The sequence below is a fragment of the Carettochelys insculpta genome, chromosome 13 (genome assembly GCF_033958435.1).
Source record: "Carettochelys insculpta isolate YL-2023 chromosome 13, ASM3395843v1, whole genome shotgun sequence".
NCBI classification, from domain to species: Eukaryota; Metazoa; Chordata; order Testudines; family Carettochelyidae; genus Carettochelys; species Carettochelys insculpta.
Genome location: NC_134149.1, coordinates 5,706,090 through 5,733,049, shown reverse-complemented (window position 1 = coordinate 5,733,049; position 26,960 = coordinate 5,706,090). Strand labels below are relative to the sequence as shown.

Here is a 26,960-nt window from a genome sequence, read left to right as displayed (position 1 = left end):
CAAATTCGACACATTAATATGTAGTTTGAACTGGGATGCGAATTTTCTGGGTCACTATAGGGGCTCTTTTGCAAACTTGTTTTAATCTAATTCTTGACACCCCCCCCCACTCCCCTCCGCCCCTCTACTCTCTGATTTGCTCACCTTTATAATATTTTTCTGATTTGTCAACCTTGATTACTATTTTTGGTTCTCTGTGCGTTAAATACTGAGTCTGTTCTGATATGGCTATGGTCTGAAGAAGTGGGTCTGTCCCACGAAAGCTCACCTAATAAATTATTTTGTTAGTCTTTAAAGTGCTACTTTACTGCCTTTTTTGTTTTGCTTATGTAAGTTTGGGTAATTCTATAATAGGTGCCCAGTTTGCATGAGTAATTGCAGAGGCCACATTTCACAGTATGGCTCTCTCTTTGGAGCTCCATGGTTTGTGGAGTTTTAGTCCCTTGAATAACTCCTCTTCCTAAACTGGTGGCAACTCCTACCTTGCATCTCATTCTCCATTCATTGTCATTTGCCTTTTTACCATTTTCTTCAGGTTTCCTCTTAATAAAATTAGAGTTCTTAATCATAGATCCAAGAATGGAAGCAGATCCAAATTTAGCAAGCAAAAGTTCCTTCTCTCCAACACCATCTGAAGTCTGTTTAAGAAGCCAGGTATCAAATCCACTTGTCTCCAGACTAGTACATGGCAAGCAACATGTTTGAATGGGCTCAGATGAACTCAACTATCTCAGCAAGTCTAGTGACAACAGAGATGATGAAACAGGGCAGCAACAGAGAAGAGACCGAGGATGGGTATATAAGCAACCCTGAACCAGCCAAAAATATTTATTTTTTTAACTGCATTCTGAATACAAATGAGGATCTACCCAGAAGAGATGGGGAGAGATTAAGAACATCCTATCACTTACTCCCAGGAATCTCCCTGTGTGTTTGAATAACTGTGGTTTTTTAAATGAATGTACAAATACCAATTCTTCTACAGAGATTTACATACAAACACTTATTCATGTGGCATTCTTAGAAGACACTATTCCTATAGTACCTGCGCCCCCCATAATCTTTAATGTGCTTATCTTCACATACCTTATGAAGTAGGGAAGTGCTATCTTCAGTTTACAGATGAGGAAATGGGGCACAGACTTGTCCAACGATACAAAGGAAGTCAGGGAAGTGGATTGTACTGTCTGCTGTGTCACAGAATCTCTGATTTACACCCTAACCCTGAGCCAAAGTTCTGAAGGTTACAGCCACAGTCATAAGGGGCCAGATCTAGACCTTGAGCAAATCAGGAAGCCTGAACTGAATAATCATCTAAAAGTCTCCAAGGCATGCATCAATTGAACATCAGTGCAGAAGGAGGATTCTCTGATTAGCCAGGTCCTTGCTGACTCACTGCAATACTAAATACCTTTCTGTGGAACCTGGACATCATAAATACCTCATACACTGTGTAATATTTACAGTTTAAAACCTTTACATTTAATAATACTTATAGTTAGCACTTAGACCACTTAATATTTGTAAAAGGCTTTCAAAATGCAATCTGATGGAAGTACTGATTAGGTGTTAGCCCCATTTTACATTCTGTAAGCACACATCACAAATCAAAACAAAAAAAGCAGTCAAGTAGCACTTTAAAGACTAACAAAATAATTTATTAGGTGAGCTTTCGCCCACGAAAGCTCACCTAACAAATTATTTTGTTAGTCTTTAAAGTGCTACTTGACTGCTTTTTTTGTTTTGATAGTATATAGACTAGCACGGCTCCCTCTCTGTTACTACTCAACACATCACAATGTTGAGCAACTTGCAATGGTTAATGTCAGAGGGGCAGTATTAAATCTTTCAGTCCCATAGTCATCCTTCTAGCAAAGCCCACTCTCATTTTTAGTCTTTGTTTCTAACGTTTTTTTATATATGTATATGTATATGTATATGCGCACACATGTATATATGATCACCATTCCTTCCATTTTGTGACTTCCTTGTAATTTCCAAAATAAAAGCTTTTCTGTCAAGTGCATTTTGAAAATGTAAATCTACACTCTTCTTAGGTTACTGTTACATTTCGTTGATTACAGTGTGGTAGTGTAACAAGTTAGAAATGAACTACTGCAAATGAGACTGTAGAAATTCAGGTCAGGAACAATACCTTTTCTGTACCATTAAGTATATACCATGCATATTGTTAAGTGCTGTAAAGTGATTGGATAATATTAGTGGCAGGCGCAAACACTGTTTAATGTTAAAATTGCTGCTTTCTTCCAAACAAAGGTTTTTTAAACTTTACTCAGGATTTAATAATCAGAAAACAACCCATAAGTCCTAAAACCATTGCACTGAATTTCACCAATAATGTTGCACTTACCTGTAAAAAGGAAAAATATCAAAACCATGATCATAGTATACCCAAAGTATAAAATGGTACTAGCAGTTCCTGTAATTTGGAGTTTTGAGAAGAAGTAATGAACTGCATAGATAAAAAGATAAACTGCTGTAAAGCTGCTTGTTAAGAACGATCTCCACCACCAATGATAATCCTGAAAGAAACAATAAACCATTTCAGGAAAAATGCCAAGGATAAACTAAAACTGTATTTTTAAGATTTCAAAGCAAAAAAAGTCTATGAAAGATTAATTTTTTCTTGGCATAGTGCTACATTCATGCACATGCTTATCCTCTTTTTAAACTACAATTATGCTTTTCCAAAAGTTATTTCTTTTTCACACTGAATGATATCAAGGTACTACGAACATGTAATTTTGTTATCCATAATCACAACTGTATTTAGGGTAACTGTAACTGTTACCCTGCACACAATGGTAACTGTACACACTGAAGAACTAGAGGAAATGTTTGTTCAGTCTAGAACACCTCAGGAGAATACACAGGGGACTAAACTGTAAATTTCTTTTGTGTTTTAGGATTTTAAAAAGATTCAAAAAATATATATTTTCACTAGAAAACTAAGCTAGTAATTGAATAGGGTAACATGTTGACAAGTAACTCAAACTATTGAAATATTTTCACAGATGTGTAGCTACTCCCACCCTCAAAAATACTAAAGCACCTTGCAAATTTACATATATATGGTGTGCAAGTATCTACCACAGAAATGCAATCACAAGGGGCAATTCAATAGTGGTTTAACTGCACAAAGGAAGGATAAAAAAGTCAAATTTTTTTTTAAAAATTAAGATTTTTTATTTAAACCAGATTTTTAAAAATCAAATACTAAAATTCTCATTTAAAAATAGCAGTTACAATTAAATCTCACCATGAACATGCTGCACATATACTTAGGGTGCATCTACACTTGCATTCCTCTTCCAAAAGGGGCATGCAAGTGAGGGAAACTGAAAATGCAAATAAGGTGCATAGTTGCATATTCGGTACCTCATTTGCATATTCTTATTTCAAAAGAGTGTCTTTCGAAAGAAGAGAAAGCCACTGTAGATGCTGCTCTTTTGAAAGTAAACCCCATCTTCGAAAGAACCCTTCTTCCCATTAAATAGAAGCTCTCTGGAAATAAGAATATGCAAATGAGGTGCCAACTATGCAAATGTGCCCTTTATTTGCATTTTCAATTTCCCTCATTTGCATACCTCTTTCAAAGAGGAATGCAAGTGTAGACGCACCCTTACAGTCTCATAAAAATGAATTAATGGCTCTAGTCTGTCCAGCTTGACTACTAGCTCATGCTTTTTGAAAATTCTGGGCTTTCAATTTTCTGTTTCTCAGCAAACTAAAAAGTAACGTGCACAGACAGACAACTTGGATAGGACTGTTTTTGCTCTGTGCCTACGTTGTGGTGGACCTGGGCCAACCACAGCACAGCTAGTTAAGACAACCTCTTAAGACACAGGCAATATATAGGAAAGTACAGAAGCAGCATAGAAAGGAACAGTGGAGTGGACTGGAAAGAAAAAGGGAAGACAATTCAGCACACACACCGTTTCCTGTCTTCCCTCACACTTTTGCCACAGAAAAGCTGTCATGGCTTCTGCATGAGACACCCTATCTGGGAATATTTTGAAGAAATTTGTTCCCCGAGTTAAAAAGGAAAATGTGTCAAGTATAAGAAGTGGCAGACGATGCAGGGGCCTATTGCAAGAATTAAACATCACAAGGAAAACAGTTTAAAGGGAGGAAATGATCTGGATATGGCTGAGTGGATCAACTGATCAATAACTTAAACAATTCACTTTGCAATGTATTGTTCGTCAAGGCTCTCTATATGCCTTATAGCATAAGTGTGATTCGACAAGTAAATTCCCAAGCTGTTTGCTGTTGCTACAAGAAAAAGTTGAACTTAGTTCATCCTTATGGCTTGTTTAATTAGGTTTAGAATCTCACTCAATACAATACAATACAAAAAGTTGCATTAAGAGAACTCTAGAGTTACCAGTTGCCACTGAGTGTCATTTTCTTGTTTCATATTACATAACGTTTGCGCCTTACTTTGGAACATCATGGCCACAGGCCACAATGGTGATGCCATAAATCTATTCCTTATTTTACTTCAGCAGAACTCAGCTTTCCCAAGAGAACCCTATTCTAGCCTTGTTTTCTCAAAAAACAGAAGTGCCAGTGAGTTCAATAGGGCTTACTCCAAAATTAAGTGCACTCTAAGCACACTCAGCCTCAGCTTTTTTGGTAACTTGATTTAAATTAATCTACCCTCACTATAGTATTAAAGAGTGGAAATGAACACCATGTAGCTGAAGACTACAATCTTTAAAGACTGCAAGAACTGTTAATGTACATGTCCCTTAATAAGTGTATCCTCAAGAACAGAGAAGTGTATACACTATGTTGGGTAGTACATGAAACTAAGCAAATCTGATACTGAAACTGCAGTATAATTATAAATTACACTGGTCACAGGATACTGGAAACCTCAACTCATAATTTACAGGGAATGGTTGCAAATGAGACTTCATTCTTTCACTGTTATTTTAAACACACATAGTTGAGAATCTGTAAGTTACATTTTTGCAAAAATCTTAGTGAAGTCAGAGCCAAGCTTTCTTTAAACCAAAAGAATTATTTTGTTTTTGAGTACTACAAAATATTTAACAGCCCTTTTCAGAAAGGACAAAATTACGAAAGCCATAGTGTAAAATAGCTCATCGGTAGTCAATTTGAAAGAAACATATCTCACTCTTTATATTGATGACTTTGTAATACCATGCCAGATACCAGCAACACAAAGCCTCCAAAGCAGAGCACTGACATATTATGCCCAATAGTTGCTTCAAATGAAGCCATTCAGAACGTTAAAAAAGTACGCCACTGCCAGACCAGCTGGAGTGTCATTTCCAATTTTTGTCTACCATCACAATATCATCGCAGGATGTAAAATGAGTATTTTAATATCAAGCTGCAGTGACAAGGCAGAAATTTGCCTTTTTTGAAAATATATCTATTATATATTACAGAACACAGGCCAACAACCTAACCAGGTCAAAAGCACATACAGTCAGCATGCACAATCGTGACAATGCATTCAGAGTCTACAGACTGCAGCACTTTGCAGAGGTGGCACAGCACAGACATCCACCACCCCTTGCAAACTTCACTGACGTGTCCCCAGCTAGCTCTGCATTGTCCTGTCAGAATATACACATCAAAATAATATGTTTATTTACCTCTGCACATAGATGGAAATAGCACAGCAAGACAGTAGCCTCGGAACATGTAATAAGAAGAATTATAAATACTAAGAACAGGAAACCAAACATGTAGTACATTTGATGGGACCTAAAACACACACAAACAAAACGTGTCAGTATAGTGTCCATTTTTTTACATTACATACGTAAGACATTAGTAATCACAGGCTTTGTCTGCACTGTTAACCTAATCGCACAAATGTTCAGCCTTTTCCTGCCATCTGTCTCCCTCCATAAGTAAAAGCATTACTTATATATTGCCTTGCATGGTGAAGGGTCTCAGAGGGATAGCCATGTTAGTCTGTATCTGTAAAAACAGCAAGGAGTCCTGTAGCACCTTAAAGACTTATCCGGCACCCTCTAAGGCTATGTCTAGACTGCCGGTTTCTGTCGACAGTTTTGTCAACAGAGCATGCGTCCAAGCTGCAGGTCTGTTGACAAAGATCTGCTGGTCAGCATCCTGTGCACCTCATTCAACGAACAACAAGAGATGTCTCAACAGAGGGGGGCCAAATGTCAGAAAAGCCTCTCCTCACAGAACTGTTGCACAATTTGCGTATCTTTTGCCGTCAGTTCTCAGCAATCTAGACATAGCCTAAGGTACTACAGGACTCCTCAATGTGCTTACACATTTGCATTGTTAAAAGGGAAGGGAGAACTCTAAGCTACAGCATTGTTTTGTTAAACTATAACACTACTGACGGAAATAATTAATTTTTGTCACCTTTCTACTTTGGACTGTTCTCACTATTGTGGTTTCAAATCTCAGGGCCTTCTGAACCTTATACTCCATTGGCTCTCTCTTGCGTCTCTTGTGCCACTCTTCAGCTTGACATGTGCCTCCTTCATATTGCTGCAATTAGTCTCCCACCTGTTTTATTTCACCATGCTACACCTTCCAACACTTCCTACATTGCCAAACTTCTATCTCTAGACAAATCAATCTTATTCCAGTCCAAGACTCATTTAACCATACAAAAAATGCACCTTTTCCTCCCAAGTGCATAAATATCATCTTGTTTATGAGTGAGGGAGCATTAAATTTATGTAATAATTAGAACAATGTAATCATAAGATATAGTATTATTAACTACAGAAAGGCCAATACCAATGTGTCTGTTTGAAAGGTGTACATTTTTCAAACATCCCGTCTTACACAATCCAAAATCCTGGTTGCAAGCTACTGATGAAATCATAGAATGCTAGAACTGGAAGGGACCTCAAGAGGTCATCGAGTCCAGTTCTCTGCCCTCTCAACAGGACCAAATACCATCCAGACCATCCTCAATAGATGTCTATCTAACCTGCTCTTAAATATCTCCAGTGATGGAGACTCCGCAACCTCCCTAGGTAACTTATTCCAGTGTTTAAACACCCTGACAGTTAGGAAGTTTTTCCTAATGTCTAATCTAAACCTCCCCTGCTGCAGTTGAAGCCCATTTTGCCTTGTCCTATCCTCAGAGGCCAAGGAGAACAATTTTTCTCCCTCCTCCTTCAGGTACTTGAAAACAGCTATCATGTCACCTTTAAGTCTTCTCTTTTCTAAACTGAACAAGCCCAATTCTTTCAGTCTTCCCTCACAGCTCATGTTCAGTAGACCTTTAATCATTCTGTTGCTCCTCTCTGGACCTTCTCCAATCTCTCCACATCTTCCTTGAAATGTGGTGCCCAGAACTGCACACAATACTCCAACTGAGACCTAATGAGCACCGAGTAGAGCAGAAGAATGATTTCTCATGTCTTGCTCTCAGACACTCCTGTTAATACATCCCAGAATGTTTGCTTTTTTTTGCAACAGCATCACACTGTTGACTCATATTTAGCTTGTGGTCCACTATGACCCCTAAATCCCTTTCCACAGTACTCCTTCCTAAAGGGTTGCTTCCCATTCTATATGTGTGAAGCTGATTGTTTCTTCCTGAGTGGTGTACTTTGCATTGGTCCTTATTAAACTTCATCCTGTTTACCTCAGACCATTTTTCTAGTTTTTCTAGATCATTCTGAATTATGAGCCTATCCTTCAAAGCAGTTGCAACCCATCCCAATAAATAAATAATAAATACCTAAAAAGTATATTTTACTCTTTCTATATTTAAATGTAATTATATTCTTGTAGTACATCCTTCTGAGTGACTGTCTAGACTACTATAATCTAATGTATTAGATTGAAATAATAAATTTTACATTTCATTGTCATGAAGAATATCTTTTTTTTCTGCACTGTAAAAACCTTTCCACTTTAGTCTTGCATATACGTACTTAAACAGCATTTTAGCCATGTTTCTGAATTTTGTTACAGCTCTCTGAAATCCAAGGTCTTGGCCTGGTTCAGAAACAGTTGAGAACAGTTTTGTCACCCAGGTCTTGCAAGACCACCAAAGGGCTTTAACTTTGCCAGGGTTCCACCACATTTTACTGGAACCCTGCAACACATTGGCTGTGTCTTCACTAGCAAGTTCTTTTGAAAGATTCTGCTAAAGAAGGTGGCTGTTTCGAAAGATCCCATGGAGCATCTATACACCAAAAGCGTTCTTACGAAAGTAAGGTGAAAGCATATGGTGCTCGTTTCAAAATTGCTCTTCCTTTCCCACTTCAGGAAGAGCACTTCCTTTCGAAAGCTTCTTTCAAAAGAAAATGTGTGTAGATGCTCTGCAGGGCCCTTCTTTCGAAAGAACAGTCTTCATTTTCATTCCCTGGCCCATTCTTTCTGAACAGCAGGGGCTGTGTGGATGCTCTCTTTCGAAAGAGCAGATCACTCTTTTGATCCTTTTTTTTATGTCGCGACACTCTCTCTAGAAAGAAGTTCTTTCGGAAGAGATCTTCCTGAAGAGCTTCTTTCAAAATATCTCTGTAGCCATTAAGTCCAATTTATTCTATAAAACACTTAAGTACAAGGCCAACTATAACAATGGTCTCAGATCTTCGTTTGATCTTCCTGGCTTCAGATAAAACACAAAATGAATGAGTTGTCTTGAAGTTCTTAAAAAGGGAAGAAGTTTTATTTTTAACTATGCGTATTAAGTGCTTAGATTCTGGGGAACAAACATGTCTACAGAAAGATCATCAGTTCTAGTGGTTTGTGAATTTTTCTGAATCCATTGTTTTGGGTTCTCCACATTCATTGTCCTATCCATTTTAGAGCCGACAGCCCGCCTGCCTTTCAAGTAATGATACAATACTCACCAAATACTGTTTAGAATGAAAAAAAGCTGAATAAAAATGCAACCAAATGGCAAGATGCCACCCATGATGATGCCAGGCAACGGCTTTGTGAAAAACGACTGCTCCGGGATCTGACGAGGAATCTGGTTTGTACGAACTGGGTGTTCAATAGGCTTTATGAGAAATTAAATACAATTAAAAAAAGACAAATATCTTGTTATTATGCCATTTACAGTTAAGGCAGGAAAGTTATAGAAATCAGATACTTAAGAGATATTAAGCAAAAAAAAAAAAAAAAAAAAACTTTGAGGAACTTGATGTGCTTCACTCTCCCATTACATTCATCTGTAAGATGTACCATAAGAAACTGAACTAAAGTACAAATCTCTAAAGATTACAAAGTAATGCATAAGCCATCTTTAGAGTTAGTAGTGATTTTTAGATACTCCACTTCTGTGGTGACCTAGCAAATTTCAACATGAAAGAAGCAGAGGTCCTTATTTAATTTTTGATGGACTCACTGATTTTCTTCTAGATATGTTAACAATTCAGAAGACCATAGCGTACATATTGAACAGACAAGAAGAATGTCAATAAACCTGTGTCTTTAGATGAGAGATTCAAAATGGCTATAAAAATATTTTGAAAATCAGTTTGTGTTCAATTCTACCACACAAAGAGATAAAAACTTGGAAAACTGCTGATTTCAGAGTCAACACTCATTGCATCGTAGCCAAATATTGGCATTTTGATCTTACTAGCTAACATACTAATGTTGTGTGAATAAATATTCAATATCACATCAGTAAAGTATTATACTGCATGTCAGAAAAAGTACATTGAATCGAGTACTCAAAAACTACCTTTTCTTTGAATCCAAAATAGGCACCTATGAAGGTCAGTGGGACAGAAATTCCAAACCACATTGCCAGGATAGCAACCAGTGTGCCAAAGGGGATGGCAGCTGATGATCCCTTCACCCATAGAATAAGATTCATAATGAAGAAATCAGCAAAGACAATTCTGAAAAAAAAAATGGAATTTTCTCATTTTCAAGGTAAAATCAGAAGAGAATTAAATATTTTAGGTGCTTCATAAAATTAAAAGAATTATGAATACTTCCTTGTAGTCTACTTCATTCTCTATGCAATACTATTAACACACAAACAGTGGTAATTATCACGTATGACAGCTAATTGTCTTTAATCTTAAGGGTTTTTACCAGCAAAATGACTCGTCTGGAAGATCTTTAGTTGATTCTAAATAAACGGAGATAACATGAAGAGAAGCTGTCACAAAAATGTTATATGGGGTATTTTAGCAAATATTCTTGACTGTCTTATACTTCACCAGCCCTTCCTTTTCACATCACTACTCACTGTCTATTAACGTTTTCCCATAATTCTTTTCTAATGAACATGTTTCTTTTGCAAAAGTTCGGTAACTGCTGGCAAAATCCACTGTTCGAGACACCATAAGCCACACCAGGGCTCTCAAAGGCTAATCTTAAGAAGAGCTTGTTGTTACAAACAAATCTATCTTCAGCCACGTCACAATACATAAAAAGAAAACTAGTTCAATTAAAAAAATAGCACAAAGATGTTATGTTAGGATATTCACTATTTCAGAAGGAGCTAAGCTACTGAAGCAAGAATGTGTTATTTCTTTGGTTTAATTGACAGGACACTTCCCATATTCTTCAGAAACCTGTAGGAAAAAAAATCCTCCAGTATTTGGGTTTTGCTAAACTCTAAAGACTGCTTTTCTAAGCTTCAAGAAGTCCTCTTCTTGACAGTCCTCTTATAATTATTCACTAAAAGTGTATTACAAAAGCAAACAACTTCCCTGCCCCACTTCTCCCCCTAAACTCTACTGTAAAAAAATTAACTTAAATTTTGGAAATTAACAAAACCTATGTCATGCTCTTCTGTACCCTCTCTTCTCCAGCTGCTTTCTGAAAATTCTTTCAAAAAAGGAGGCTAAAATCCAATCTAAACTATTTTGAGAAAAATTGAGATTTTAAACGTGTCCCATCCTGTAATACAGCAATAAAATACACTGCTAGGGAGCCTCATCTAGGAGGCTGTATGGATTCGCACCACAGAACAGAAGCATCACTCTTACAAAGAGTCATTACCAAATGAACCACTCATTGGGACTCATTATGGAAGAATTCCTGAAGCTGAATTTACGCTAGTCTCAGAGGAAGCTACATGTTCCACTGTATAGGACAAAGTCATGCGAAATGAAAGCAGTGGGTGAGTCATTCCACAAACAGCTCTTATATACTTCTATGAGTAGCATCCTATAAATGTTTAATCAAATAGCACACCCTGCATAGTGTATTTTAGACCTTGTCGATGTTAGTAATGCAATTGCTGCTTCTCCCCTTCCAAAGATAAATGGAAAAAAATAAAAATAAAAAAACCTCATATATAAACTCAGTCAACTGAGCATAAAGCTGCCTTAGGCTGTTTATGACATTATGCAGTTTTCCTGAATAAGCACAGCATAATCAAGACATCTGGTCCTATTTTACCAATTCCAATCTTCGTAATTCTGTGAAACACAGTATTCTGGAGTTTAAGCTATCAGCATGGGATTTCTTCCCTTCATATAAACAGCCTCTGCACTGTGAAAATATCTCAATGACAGCAAAGAAACTGAAGTACATTTTGCTTAGGAATAAGATTTCCACACAGCAATACTACAGAATCAGTTGCACCTCAATATGATAGGTTGCAGTCAAATTTTAGTTTACTTATACCAAGTCATGGGTACAGTAATTCTATTTTTCATCTGCCTTCATGCAAAAATGGAGACTTTTGCCAGAAACAGATTTTATTAAGTTCTATTCTCCATCAGGAAAAAAAATCTGAAGCCATATTCAAGATCTCTACTGAACATAAATCAGAAAACTTGCTTCAGCTATTCACTATACTAATAACCTACTATATACGCATTATAGCATGTATTGGCCCCACTACCACGCATCCAGACAGACAGCTGTACCAAGAACCACCTCCAACATGTAACCTTATATCTTGAAAGAGCTCTTTAAATTACCTCTAAGATTTCCAGTTGTGCATACTAGATTAATTTTAAAAGATATTTTACATACATAGACATAAAAACATACCTGAAACCCTGGTTTCCAAGTGAAAAGTTCCCAAACCCAATTTTAAAAGCTATGCACATAGAATACCATGTTGTTCTTTATGAAATAGTCTCTAGTCCTGTCTTCTGCAAGATTATTCACTGCAGTAGAACACAGGTGCTATTCTAGTCATAAAAGTAACTGTTTAGAATGCTTCTGTTATACAGTTTGGCCAGAAGAACATTCCAATATATTCAAAACATGAAGGCAAGATAAAGTATTTGTACCACACTGTAAGGAGCAAAACTTATCCCAGTGACCATCCATCCTGTTTTTCCTGGGACAGTCCTGTATTTGGTTGGGCTATGTTCCTCAGCAACCAGTGTGTCTGGGCAGGAGCCTCTGCTGCCAGGGAGCCCCACTGCAGGGCAGCTACCCAGTTCCCTGGCACGCTCTGCTTTGGGGAGGCACGTCCACTGACAGGGAGCTCCTCTGTGGGGAGGATGCCCTGTTACCTGCTGCTGGGGAGCTCCTCCATGGAAAAGTTGCTCCATTCTCTGGGACCACACGGTGTCAGCCCCCGTTGCCAGCAAGCTCCGCCACAGGGCAGCTCCCTCTTTCCTGGAGCCCCATACCTAGGGGAGGCAACTCCCACTGCCAGGGAGCCCTTCCATGGGACAGCTGCCTTGTTCCCTGGCATCCCACACCTTGGTGAGGCAGCTCCTGCTGCAGGGAAACTCCCCTGTGGGGTGGATGCTAGGAGGCTGTGAAGACACTATTCCCAGCATGCCCCCCTGCCAAGAGGTTGCTGAGCCCCCATCCTCCGCTCCCCCTCATCAGGAGGCTGGGGAGCCCCCATCCCCAGTACCTCACCATGGGGCAGCCACCTCTCCAGGAGGAGCCTGAACATGGGAGAGCATCTCAGGAGGCAAGTGTCCCTTATCTGCCATAGGCAATGTGGTCACCTTACTTACAACCTAAGCTCTAACCCTACTTCCCCTATTCTAAGGTTACGTCTACACTACAGCATAAATTCAAAACTAAGGCACTTAGCTTGATTTTAAATTGTGACTGTTCACACATCAGATACCATTAATTTGAATTTAGGGGGTGCTATGGCCAATATTCTTAATCCAACAACCCAAGTGGGATTAAAGGGAAGGTTGAATGTAAGCCTTTGGATTAATGGTAGTGTGGAAGCAACTTCTAACTAAGCTGGTTTTATTGGCCTCCAGAGGAGTCCCACATGCATCCCACAATGCCCCCCACAACTTGGCTTGTGCACAGTGAAGGTTGCAAAGGTGGGAAAGATTTCAGGGGCTGGCTGCCAACTGGGGTGGAGTTTCCCTCTCTGGCAAAGATTTCAGGAGCTGGCTGTCGGCAAGGGGATGTCTTTTCAAAGATGACTTTTCGAAGATGATAGCTAGTGGCTTGGATCCCCCCTCTGAGAGCTTCTTGAGCAGGAACAGATTACAGCTTGTGACATCTGGCACCAGGGGGCTGGCCCCCGCAGTCACTGGCATTTGGGGATGGCCACCTGTCAGATAAAGCCCCTGAAGGGATCCTATCAACTGGCCATTCAAACATATCCCTTCATAAAATGTGGGGGCCCGCATATCACAAGCTGTAATGTGTTCCTGTGGTATTGTAACCCAGGCTGTGTGGCCAGTTGAAATGGCACAGTCATCTGGGTGATCCCGGGGTAGGATGACAGGCCCCTGCCTGGTGTGTTAGTTGGCTTATCACATAGAAGTCATTCCATTCTGCCCAGGCAGGGGTTGTTTCAAGGGGGAGCAGTGGCTCAGAGGCCAATTGAGATGGCACAGTCACTGAGTGATCCCAGGGCACAGAGTCATTCTGGCAAGTGGGTATGATAGTCCCCCACTTGGTGTACTAGTTGACTGATCAGGCAAAAGTTGTACCTAACGGTCTTCTTTCTATAGGGAACAACCAGCTGAACAACCAGTTTACATGGTTCAGTTACTTTCTGAACCCAGACTATTTGGTTTTCTTCCGCCTGGGATTCCCTACTTTTCCTTCTGTCCTTCTGAAAAAATGTCTGTTTGCTTTCCATGGGAGGGGAATGAAGGCAATGCAACGTGGGAAGATGACATCACAGTCCCACAACTGCTTGCGGGGCATTATTTTCCCATACTGCACCAGTGAAAAAAAACACAGAATGCTATGAGGCTGAGCAAACTGTGGGATAGGTTCCCGCGATGTACTGTTGCAACAGTTGATCTTCATGATTTAGTGTGGCAGCACTAACGTGAATTTGTGGGGAGGTGAAGATACTCAAAGTTGAATTTACAAAACTTAGTATAGACATAGCCTTAGTATGAACAGCGTGACTGACTTCAATGGGGATTGGATCTAGCCCTGATTCATGGAAGTGCTAGAGACAGAACAGCCTTTCCAAAAAAAGTCACCATAATAGCCATGTATTTACAATGAAATATAGCCCCTACTATAGTTAAAATGAGCATCTAGAAAATACACAAGGCAGTACTACGAACAATTGTCCTGCATCAGAAAAATAATTACATTATCAAAAGACCATGATTCGCAAACTTTTCCATGCCATCACTTCATGTTACAGTAATATAAAACACACTTTTCAGCCCCACTTCCATAGTGTTGGGACCACCTTCCTTACTTAAAATGAAAGAAGGGTAGTTGCGGCTCCCGGGTTCAGAAGCCATGCTCCAGAATATTATGCAATTTGTCAATTCTCCAATGCAGGCTGTGATTTACAAGCTTTTCTTCCTTCTCTAAGATGCTCTTTGTAGAAAGGAAAGGAAAGTGGGAAGCAGCATAGACAGTGGCACAGGCCTTAAAAGAGTATGGTGTTAAGAAATCAGTACGTTTCTTCATTTGTGGTATCTGATACACATACATAAGAATTCACAAAAGTAAGGAACAAAAAAAAAAAAAAAAGTACTAACCCGGGGCATAACAGAGCTGTGAGTAAAACATTTGTCTTCCACTTTTCACCTCGAAACGCTGAGAAACAAGTAAAAGTCATTATTATAGTTTCAAACATAACACAACACTTTTAAAAAATATTTTGCAACAGAACAGCAAGGAGCAGATCTGATATTCTAGACATCAGCTCCAACTTAAATTATATATAATGCCGGGCAATTCTGAACTGAACATGCTCTACCACACGAAACAAGCATCTATACTTACTCTTATACATTCTAGCAGATACGTAACCAGCAGGTGTTCCCAGCAACACCCACAGTACAACTGCACAGGTCATCAAAGCTCCTCGGTTGGCAGGAGAAAGAAAGCCAAAGCAAGCTAGAACTGAAGATGTAAAAGAAAGATTAAGGCATTTGTCAACACACTTTATAAACACTGTGTGCAGCATATGCCACAGTGAACAGGTTTATCCATTTTCTCCATTTCACTAGCAGTTAACATAAACCTATATATACACATATCACAGAGGTGGCCGTGTTAGTCTGTATCTGAGAGAACAACAAGAAGTCCTGTGGCACCCTATAGACCAACAGATATTTCAGAGCATAAGCTTTCATGGGCAAAGACCTGCTTCAGAAGCGGGTTTATGTTAACTGTCTTCAGAAGCGAGTCTTTGCCCACGAAAGCTTATGCTCCAAATATCTGTTAATCTATAAGATGCCACAGGACTTCTTCTTGTTCTATATATATATACACATATGCACACATACTGATTATGCAAAAGTGCGCAGCACTCTGGTCATACTCTAAGAACATAAGAACGGCCATACTGGGTCCGACCAAAGGTCCATCCAGCCCAGTATCCTGTCTGCCGACAGTGGCCAGTGCCAGGTGCCCCAGAGGAGGTGAACCGAAGACAATGATCAAGCGATTTGTCTCCTGCCATCTGTCTCCAGCCTTTGACTCTGAACTAAATACTTGCATATTTTCAGCTCATACTCAAAAGACAAAGATTCCCATGGCTAAAAGACATCAAGAAAAGCATATGGTTGAACTCTCTATTCCTCTAACAATATGCCGTGAGATTGCAGCTTGGAAATCAATATTCAAAAGCTTAAACACGGATTATATTTCTGTAAGGCTGCGTCTAGACTGCCGAGAACTGTCAGCAAAAGACATGCTAATTGTGCACCACATTTGTGTATCTCATGCAGACTGCAGTGTCAGAAGAGGCTTTCCCAGCATTTGGCATGTCCACACTCAGCTGAGACATCCCTTCTTCCTCGTAGACAGGGATACCAGCAGAACACACTCCCGACACAGCGGACGTCTGCTAAGAGACCTCCAGTCTCCTGAAACAAGCCTGTAGTTTAGACACAGCCTACAAGAGTACATTTACTGCACAGACAACTAGAATAGTTTAATACAGGACATAAGAGACACCCAAGAAAAGTAGTAATCAGAGTAATCAAAGGCAGTGATTTATGTTTTTAAAAGGTAAGTTATAAGAAGTATGAAGGGAACAGTACTGAATCTTTAAGTAACTGATTTAGAAACTTCAAATTTCAGACAAAGGGCATCACAACTACCATGAAGGACAATGCTTATTCTCAGAAGCAAAATGGATCATCTGGAAAATAAGGCCTATATAATTTTAAAGGTGAGAGGAAAGAGTAGTTTGAGTTCTTGAACAAACTACCAGGGCAACCTCAGGGTTTAAATGTAATTATTCAATTAAAAACTCTGTGGCTAGTGGTACATGAAACTATGGTATTTGGAAGGATCAATTTATGAAGACACAAAGGCCAATTATAAGTTTACTTGCATAAAAACACATTAGGAACAGAGTAAAAGGACGCTGAACTATAACTTTGAAAAGTAATGCTGTCTGAAATCTTACTCAGCTAAGAATGAAGTGAACTGGGTTGAAGAACAAGAAGTTGTCTTGTGGCACCTTACAGATTAACAGATATTTTGGAGCATAAGCTTTCGTGGGTAAAGACCTGCTTCATCAGATGCATGAGTGGGGGTGTGGTTTCAAAGGGGTATTTAAAGAGTGGGGTCCCAGTAAAAGGGAGGGACAGAGCTGACAAGGTCTATTCAGCAAGGTGGAAATGGCCCAGTATCAATAGTAAGCGGGTCTTTGCCCACGAAAGCTTATGCTCCAAAATATCTGTTAGTCTATAAGGTGCCACAAGATTTCTTGTTGTTCTCGAAGCTACAGACTAACACGGCTACCTCTCTGATACTTGAACTGGGTTGGACATTTTCATATTCTGATCTTCTAATAAAGAAGGGCACTGATAGAGTGTTAAGACAAAGGTACCATTTTCACTATTAAATATAACTGACTTCTTTAAATGCCAAGACGAGAAGTTCATCAGAATATCAGAAAGCCAGAATTCAGCCTTATAACCATCACTGATTTGTTTCTCCAACCTGTACATGAGTATCCTACTTGGGCTGCTCAAAGGCTGTTGTGGTTTTGTGGTGTGATTTTTTAAAGTTTAAAATACTGAATATGAAAGTTATTCCTCTCCCCAACAAGATTTTCACTTCTACTTTTTATGAACAGCCAATGAGGCAGAAAAGTTTTTTTTATAACTTTCTTATTCACAATTGTCTTGGCAGAACAGCTTCATAACCAGCCTTCAGGCCACTGGTAGGTTTATGCTCTATGGCAGTGATTACCAACCTTTCCACTAGTGTGTGGACTCAAAATTGCACTCCCAAACCATGCCTGGATCCACAAAGCCATTCTAGCCACTATGTACACTTCATTAAATGAAAAAGGAAACCTGAACATAGATTTTCAGACAGCAATTAATAACATTATTGGAAGATATTGAATTTAAATATAATTTGATTGCAACTTTGCAATTTATTTAAAACTTATTTTCTATGATCGTCTTACCTTTCCCATGGACCCCTTGCAATACCCTTGTGGACTCCCATGGGTTCACAGGCCCCAGGCTGGGAACCACTGGTCTATGGGAATCAAAAGGCTATAGAACAGATGGCTCCTATTCACACTGAGCATCACATAGGAATCTTTATTAAACTTAAAGCTTAAAAACAAGCCAGAAGGGAAAGATGCCATATTTAATAGCATACTGCAAGATGTTAAGAATATATTTTAAAGGTGGATAAAGCACAAGTTCATACTGATTCTTCTGCTTAAAGACCTATCCTAAAAAGAAAAACAGACAATTGCTTTTCTCTGCATAAGATATTTATATGTAACAATGAATACTGAAAGTAAGTCTGAATTTGCTACCATTTTATCTGGACTTCTTTCCTTTTTTTACTACAGACCAGTTCTCTGGTCTGAAACATTTAATCAAAAGACAATTCCTCTTCTTGCTTGGCATCAAGATACAATGAACACAATGTTTCCCTGGTATGTACAATTTAGAACAAATGATTTAATACAAAATGCTACAAAAACTAAAACCAGTTTGGAAACAATCTTCATTCATATATAAGCTGAACTATGTTCCCATATTCTAATATGCAGTAACAAAAAGTAGTAGGAAACAATTTATATGAAACAAGGAAATGTACTAATTTGTAAGAAATGACAATGTTACAGATGTATCTAGATGTTGATGCCAAGCTCAAGTTACATGAGGACTGTCTCATTGCCATTTATTAGCATATATGCAAGTTCTTATTTATGAATGGCTGTTGACTCTTGTATCACATTTATCAGAAAAAAAATGCGTTCCAAAAATACTATAAGTTGGATTAAATTTCTCTGAACTTACCATGCTGGATGCAAGCATTATTGGACCATGATGAGTAAGTACAGACTTTTAGAACAACAAGAAGTCTTGTGGCACCTTACAGACGAACAGATATTTTGGAGCATAAGCTTTTGTGGCCACAGACCTGATTCATCAGATGCATGAATTGTGGGGGGGTGGTTTCAGAGGGGTATTAATTATTTAATTCCCCTCTGAAACCACCCCCCCAACTCATGCATCTGACGAAGCATGTTTTTGCCCACAAAAGCTTATGCTCCAAAATATCTGTTCGTCTGTAAGGTGCTACAAGACTTCTTGTTGTTCTCGAAGCTACAGACAACACAGCTACCTCTCTGATACAGACTTTTAGTATATTTAAAAAAAAAATTAAAAGGGAATTTGGACTGAGGCTACATCATTTCTACAGATTTAGAGTGTGTGAATTAGCCCTAATTGAGAGATGCTGAGATAATGATCACAATGCTACTATTTGCAACAGTGTTATTGCAGTGATCTGGGTCATTACTATAGGCAAGTGTGTTTTTCTTTGCTTAAAGAAAGCACACCGATACCAATAAAAAAGGATACACAGCTACAACAGAAGTCATTTCATGCTTCTTATAACTACACCAACACAGTGTAAGCATGTAATTTTAATATGTCTAATGCTACTTACATAGAGTAATAAAGGTCATAATAAAAATTTGTGTTCCTTGACCCAAGAAGACAGATAACAGCATTCCTTTCCTTGGAGGTCTAAATACGTCTCCATGAACCAACTTCCAACCAAATTCCTCTTGAGCATCCTCCTGCATAACATCAACATCTTTAGTAAATGTACCTAATGCAACAGTGAATTAATATAAGATGTGAAACACGCTTTCAAAATTTGAGTAACTTTCAGTTTGGTTCCAAAGACAGACTAATTGCATTCCATCACTCATTGATTTTACAAACCCCTTGTGGTTTACTGGAAGACAAAAGCAAGCTTTATCATGAAAATATTTGCCTTGAGTGTGACAGAGAAACAATGTAATAAGCAATGATCTCTAAAGGTCAACATAAATAAAGCAAAACAGAGTATTCAATTTAATTTAAATTGGAATACAGAATTTCACTTTGGTTTAAATATTTCTCTCTTTTTCTTGTTTCAAAATATGTCGGTCTCAGTAACAACAACAAGGGGTCTTTTGCTTTAATTCATAAGAACAACTTTGGGCTCCTTCTGTTCCAAGTATCTTCCCTGTTAATTTTTCACTTGAGACCATAGTGTTCTTCATTACGTTGTTGTCGTTTTAAATAATGTGATGTAGTCAGACTTTTAGGGAGGGAATAACAATTTGGAGTAAACAAACAGCATTCAACTCTGAAAAACTAATGGTTTCCAACAAACTTGGCCCATGCTAGAATACCTGGGTCCCATTCAAAGAGTGCAAGGTTCCCTACATATCACCTAGCCTAACTGTAATCACTAATTTTTTTTTGTGGGGGGTGAAGGGATTGGTTGGTACCAAAATAAAAACATTCACTGAAAAGAGGTGGGAGGGAAAGGAAGAGAATCAGAACTGGGTGACAACGCACAGCATCTTAGCTAGATTTTTCTTCTTTTTTAAATATGTTTAGAAAACAATTTTACATCAAGCATCAAGTCAGCAGGAAAAAAGAAGCTAGAGATCCAGAGTCAGGGAACAGAGAACATGATTACTAAGATGTAATGTAAATACTACCAAATGCAGTGTAGTAAGATGAAGGCCTAAGCCCATACAGCTCAGGCCTTGTCTGAGGCTAACAATGGACAAAATATGGCTGAAAGCAAAGCTAAGCTGGAAGAGGCAAACCCCTGATAACAGAACTTGGCACAAAAACAGGGCTGAAAGTACAAAACACTAACTGGTAATTGGCCCAGGTGCAGAACAACAATTGGTCAGGCATGAGTTAAAATCACAAGGTATCACCAGCTCATTAAAAAAACAACCTTGGTACCAACGACTCAGATACAGATCCAGGTTCAGGTTCAGGATAGAGTCTAAAAATGACAACATGATGGATAAGAAATTATCTAAACAAACCACAGGGTACATGGTGATGGGTGGTATCTACGTAGCATCAGAGGGTGGTAACCTGACAAGGTCAGCAGTGACATGTGATTTGTTTGTATCCATATATAAAGTGGTGTCTTGGGGCGGGGGTGGGAGGGGAAGGGGGGAAGAGAGAGAATCTTTGTCTGATCTAGGGGGCAGTGGAAATTTCCCACTGATGAAGTCATTGCACTGTGGCAGGTAGGTACGCACAGTGGTTCAAACAGCGTATACATGACAACCGTTATTGTATTTTACTCTACAATAAGGTTGGCCAGGTGCCTTCGATCCTCATCTGGTCTGCGGTCTTTGGGGGACCTGTGCTGTGGTCAGGGCCAAAGACCCTTCAGGATACCATGGCAGTAAATCTGCCAACTACAAGCAGTATCATAATGAATTCTTGTCCAGGACGGAAACTTTTTAGTTGCTCCTTTCCCAAAAATACAGTGCACTTTGCTGTGGGCATCCACATAACTCTAGTTCTTGTTTCCAAAAAGCAGAAAAAGTGTCTATTGTCCTTATTAAGTTTTTATTTACTTACCAGTTTATGAAAAAGCATTGGCTTAACGGTTGTTGCCTGAAACAAATGACTGTTTCTAAGTTTAGCTCAACTGAAAAAGAAACTTTCCTTTTCCAGGGTGAGCTTCCTTAACGTATGCCTTCTACTCCAATTCAATGGGGAAAAGGCAAACATTTTCTACTGGCACACTTGGAAAGGTCTAAACCAGAGAAAGAACATGATTTCCCAAGCAAAATTAGTCAGCAAAAATACTTTTCCTGCAAAACAGAGCAGGTTTTGGTCCCTTCACAAACTTTTCTACAAAAATGGTTTAATTATCTGTGCTGTTATGTCTGAAAAATTAAATCAAGCTGAGCAACCTGAGCTCTTGATTTGCCTTATGTGAAACAGAGCACTCCCCACTCAATTAATAAGTCTGTTAAGGAGCAAGTAGATTGGTCTGAGAGCCCAGGCTCCAACCCAAGTGCCTGCACTGATATTTTGAGCTGTATACATGTGATACAATAGATCCAGGTGTTCAGATTTGGTGTCACCTTTTTTTTTCCCCCCTCAAAATATTGCCGAGATAGATGTACCCTGAAAGAAATACTGTGCTGGACTTACAGCCACACTGCCTATGAGAAAGTTCAACTGTTGTTTTCAGTGCAACCTCACTAAAATGGGAGTTACACGCGTTCATGCCAGAACTAAACGTGATCTCACATCTCGATGAAACTGCAGCTAGATCAATATTAATTAAAAAAAAAAAAGAAAGTTCCTCTGCAAGCTTGGTATTTCAATCTGAAAAACCAGTAGGTTTAAATTATGCAATGTTTAGGCCTTAAAACAAAGAGAGGATTACATCTACAACTGACCACTACTAAGGAAACTGTTCTCTAGTCTAAATGATTGTTTTCTATTCATGAAGCTCATACTTTAGGATTACTACACCTTAAATCTTTCACCATCCAGTGTACAAACCAAATAAACCTGTAAATATTTTATTAAGATTATGACAGGGCTTCCGAGAGCACGTTTATATGCATTTTTAATAAAACAAAAAAGTGTACAAAATTCATTCCAAATTGCAAAATTTAACCAGCAAGAGAAGCATAAAGATTTTGGGTTTTACCACTACGATGTACTCACAAAATCCTACGTACTGCAATATAGAAATTCTCAGCTTGTGTTTGTAGTCATCACTTGATGCATTAGAAATCTTCTTGTTCATGTCCCTTACAAGGCATTCAAATATGTGTATGGGCAAATGTGTCAAAACTTCACACTATATAAAATCTTATCCCCCTCACCTTTGCTTACTCCTAAAGTCTATCCATCCACATTAAAAGTTTATCATACCAACATAGGAAAATGAACCTCTTAATTATATCTACACCAAATACTTCTCTTTCTTTCGAGAAGATGGAATTTTCTTAAGGTGATATATTTCTCTCAAAAGAGCTGATACAACTATATACCACAGACTTTTGCTTTATTTTACTTATCCTGACCCCCTTCACTGAGTTCAAAACTGTAGTTAAACAGATCATTTTTCTTCCTAGAAAATTAAATATCAAACTTTTTACTCACAGAAGAGTCAATCTGGTTGTATCTTGCAATATCTTTATGAAGAGTCCTCAGTATGATCATAGCCACCATGCCAGATAAGAAGAGAACAATTACAAGGGAATTCATGATACTGTAGAGACAGAGAAAAACACAATGTTTGTTACCCACTTTTTCAGACTTCAGTTAAGGCACTGCAATAGTCATAATATGAGCATATCTGAAGCATGCAACATATTTTACATACCAAGGTTGTGTGTAAATTGCTCTACCAGCTATTTTAAACTTTAAAGTTTTCCTACACAGGAAGAAATAAATTATAATACTACATACTACTCTGCAACAGAAAGGAAAGTGCCTGCAAAGCCATTGTATCAGGGAGCAGATAACTCTACAGAACCTCAAGCTAATTATTTTTTGTCATATACATTATACATGAAATAAAATCACAGCTATGTATTCCCACTGAACAAATCCATTTCATATTTAATATCAGATTATTTTATATGCAGTATATATTGCATTTTTTACATTTACATACAGAACAGCATTTTCTTCTTTACAGTAAAAATTACACATTAATCCATAAGCAATGGTGCTTTTTGTATATTCTTTAACATAAAAAAACCTGATCTTTTTATTTAACAGCACCAGCTGATATTAAAAAAACAAAGCCTGTACAGATAACCTTACTTCATGATCAGAGCAAACCAGATGGTAATGGTAAGAAAACTGATGGGCATTAACATTCCAAAAGCTATACAGAACAAGAGGATAAAGCAACTTCCATGTTTTTATTTTGCCTTTAAATACTAATGGCACATTCCTCTGGTGAAATGCAATACTTAAGTTGCTCCCATGAGATCAAAGACTGATAAAAGTTACTTCATATATTGAAACAAGGAAGTTCATTTGCTTGGAAACTAAGACTTCACTTTCTAAGTAAGCAGTCACGTTTCCTGAAAACTGTAAGAAAAAAAAAAAAACTTTGTTCTTCACTAGAAGATTATTCACCCAAACTAAAAAGTTTACCTAAACCACTGAATGTTGGTATGTGGCATAGACTCCAAAATGTAGTCCCACCTGGAAGCCCACTTGATATCATTTTCCTGCAGAAAAGTGAAACAAAATGATTAAACGAAAAATGACTTTGAAGAGTAGCAATTTAAATGCCACTTCCTAAATTTAGTGAATATGCATAACATGGATTCCAATCTCCACCTTAGATACAGGATTCTTCCTTTCCTTATATCCTGTAATCTCATCTTCTGAATCCTGTATTTTATTACTTTGACTTTGTTACTTTATGATATCCACTGCCTGTAATTTTTGAATTAGACATAGGCTACGTCTACACTAGCCCAAAACTTCGAAATGGCCATACAAATGGCCATTTCGAAGTTAACTAATGAAGCACTGAAATACATATTCAGCACATCATTAGAATGCCGGCAGCTGCTGCACTTCGAAATTGACGCAGCTCGTCCAAACAGGGCTCCTTTACGAAAGGACCCTGGCAACTTAGGAATAAGGGGATTTCGAAGTTGCCAGGGTCCTTTCAAAAAGGAGCCCCATCTGGACAAGCTGCATCAATTTCGAAGTGCCACAGCTGCTGGCATTCTAATGAGGCACTGAATATGTATTTCAGAGCTTCATTAGTAAACTCTGAAATGGCCATTTTGGAGTTTTGGGCTAGTGTAGACACAACCATAGTGTTTTTGGCAAGGTTCATATTGATCTGTTTTTTTCCAAAGTTAAAATTCACCATCTAAGTTTGAACTCACACAAAGAGCTATTCCCTGGAGTTCCCATCTCACAATTTGGTAAACAGATCATGATTCACTGGATCGGATTTTCAGCAATGTGCAATTTACTATTTTAATATCCAATTTAAATTTGTCTACACTGCATGAAGATATCAAATGCACAAATCTGTATGTTTCTAGACTTGCACAGGTCTGAAAAGCCCAACCCTTCAAAATGGGCAAAGATGTCAGTCTATCATGGCCTCACTACCAAAAGTCAGCTGCTGTAGAATAGAAAGCAGATGTCTGTCTCCTCAGCATGCAGACAAGATTAGACTGGCTAAACAGTGGCCAAATTAAAACAACACAGGTACAAACACAGATCATAAAGTTCATTACTGTTTAAGAAATGGGCTTAGTTTATTTTTAAAAAGTTAATGTCCTGGATCCATACAATAACCACCATTGGCTATTTAGTGGCTTATTAATATAATTTTCAAAAAGCTATATGCTTTTTTCCTTAGAAAACATGCATTCTAACTATTTCTAAAGTAAAACTTAAGACAGCAAACTGCTAATAGGTACTCTTAAATTTGACAGATATTTAAGATGTAAATAGTGACCTCTGCTGGAAATGCCTGAACTGGCAGGAATATACTACCCTTGCTAAGAGAACAGATGTCCCAAATATGTAACACATTTTGTAATTTAATGAATGAAGATGACATTACAATTACAATTTGCAATTTGTGCTCGAGATTTAAACACATGTGAATAGACAGGAAGCTCATCCATGTAGTAAAATCAGTCAAATCTAAAGACAACTAGATGGCACAAGGGAAAAGCAGAAGATTATTACCTCAGAGTTACAGGTTCAAGTCAACTTCAGATTGGAGGCGAGCGAAAGCTATTATGTGACAGCTTTATGGCTGCCTTCACAATATAAACAAACATAATGCACTAGCGCTCTCAGTCCAGTTCCTAGTGGGCAGGTGTTTTATAATCAAATCACAAAAACCAAACAATAATTGCGCACTTTTTACAGTAGGTTGAACACAAGCACCAATTTTTGAAGCAACAGGAAAAATGATCCATCCTCACACCCATAAGATGTTACTTTTCAGACAGGATAAAAGCACATTCACATGTATGATTTGCTACTTACTGCCTGTGATATATTAGATGAAATAACACCTCTGTTTTCAAAAAACCCTTATCAAGTAGTTAATTTAATGCTCACAAGTGTCTGGGTAAAATTATATCTATGGCACCTTCAAATCAGAAGAACAACTCAGCTGACAAGAACTAAACCTATATGCTCAGTATAAACTGATTCATTAAACTAGGTAAATTACAAAATCAAAAACGTCCCCAAGAAATGTTATGTACAAATATATTCTCTCCAATATGACGCTTGCTGAAATTATCAATCCAATGTGAACAGTGACCATGTAGAAGAGTTGTATGAACCAATACGTCTGATCCCAGTGTTCAGAGCTCGAATTGCCAACTCAATGCCAAAGTCTTAAGTTTTCCTTAATTTTACTCCTGTTAACGCAGAAGAGCCAATATAGCTCAAGAAGAGTAACCTGGATTCAAGTTCCTTCTTAACCATCAACAAGCAAAAACAGTTGCAGATTGAAATTTGAAGAGAGTAGGATTGCACTGTTTTAACTGAAGGCAAAAATTTAACTTATGTTTTCATTACTGATGTTACATGATCAAAGAAAATGTCTGCTTGGCTTTCAAATTTAGAGCTGGTAAGATAAAGCCATCTTTTTACTTATGAACAGAGAAATTTATTTCTCTAAGTTACTTTTCACAGTGCTCAACAACTGCATTCTGTACATTGTGACTGGATGTATAATATTTTTACATATTTAATACTCTTACATTCCCAAGTTGTTCCTCAGACACTTAAATATTCATAAAACAATAAAAACAGTGGAAACATTTATAGTGAACAAATACATAACTGCTGGAAACAACCCAGATTCAAAAAATTCAGATGTTACAAAAAAAATTATACTCACTTCAAACTTCACAGAATAAGTGTAGACCAAATCCAGTTTTTCTGTGAATTTACCAGGTATCTCCATTGGAGGACCTCCACAATTTAAATGGTCTTTATCTGTATGTTTGTAGCTAGCAAGACAAACATTTTAAATAAGATTCATACCTGCTGAATTGGGTAGACCACATCTTCGAGTCATTTAGAAGTAATTAAGACAAATATGAAATAGTTAGCCACCTAAATTTTTGTATGTTTCCCCACCACTTTTACAACTTATTTATTGTGAAACAGGGCTTTCTGTTCCCCACTGACTGAACTTCCGAACACGTGAAGAATATGGCCTGAAGCTTCAGAAAGTTAGAGAACACTTGGCTCAGACATTTCTGATTAGGAGGATAATAGGAAAATACATCTCCCCATTATTCAATAGTCTTGCCATATCCCTAC

At 38.1% G+C, this 26,960-nt stretch overlaps 1 protein-coding gene across 1 annotated transcript in view; it reads right to left on the bottom strand.

The window, feature by feature from the left end:
- The window catches only part of LOC142020225 (transmembrane 9 superfamily member 2-like), a 54,586-nt gene that overhangs the window by 10,969 nt on the left and 16,657 nt on the right, over positions 1-26,960 (bottom strand). Inside the window, exons 7-16 of the mRNA XM_075007904.1 lie at positions 26,533-26,644; positions 23,787-23,863; positions 22,779-22,887; positions 19,288-19,420; positions 15,130-15,249; positions 14,883-14,940; positions 9,704-9,863; positions 8,862-9,013; positions 5,655-5,766; positions 2,372-2,543 (exon numbers count right to left, since the gene is read on the bottom strand). Of these exons, the coding sequence (XP_074864005.1) occupies positions 2,372-2,543; positions 5,655-5,766; positions 8,862-9,013; positions 9,704-9,863; positions 14,883-14,940; positions 15,130-15,249; positions 19,288-19,420; positions 22,779-22,887; positions 23,787-23,863; positions 26,533-26,644 (1,205 nt within the window). The remainder of the gene's footprint in view (positions 1-2,371; positions 2,544-5,654; positions 5,767-8,861; positions 9,014-9,703; positions 9,864-14,882; positions 14,941-15,129; positions 15,250-19,287; positions 19,421-22,778; positions 22,888-23,786; positions 23,864-26,532; positions 26,645-26,960) is intronic.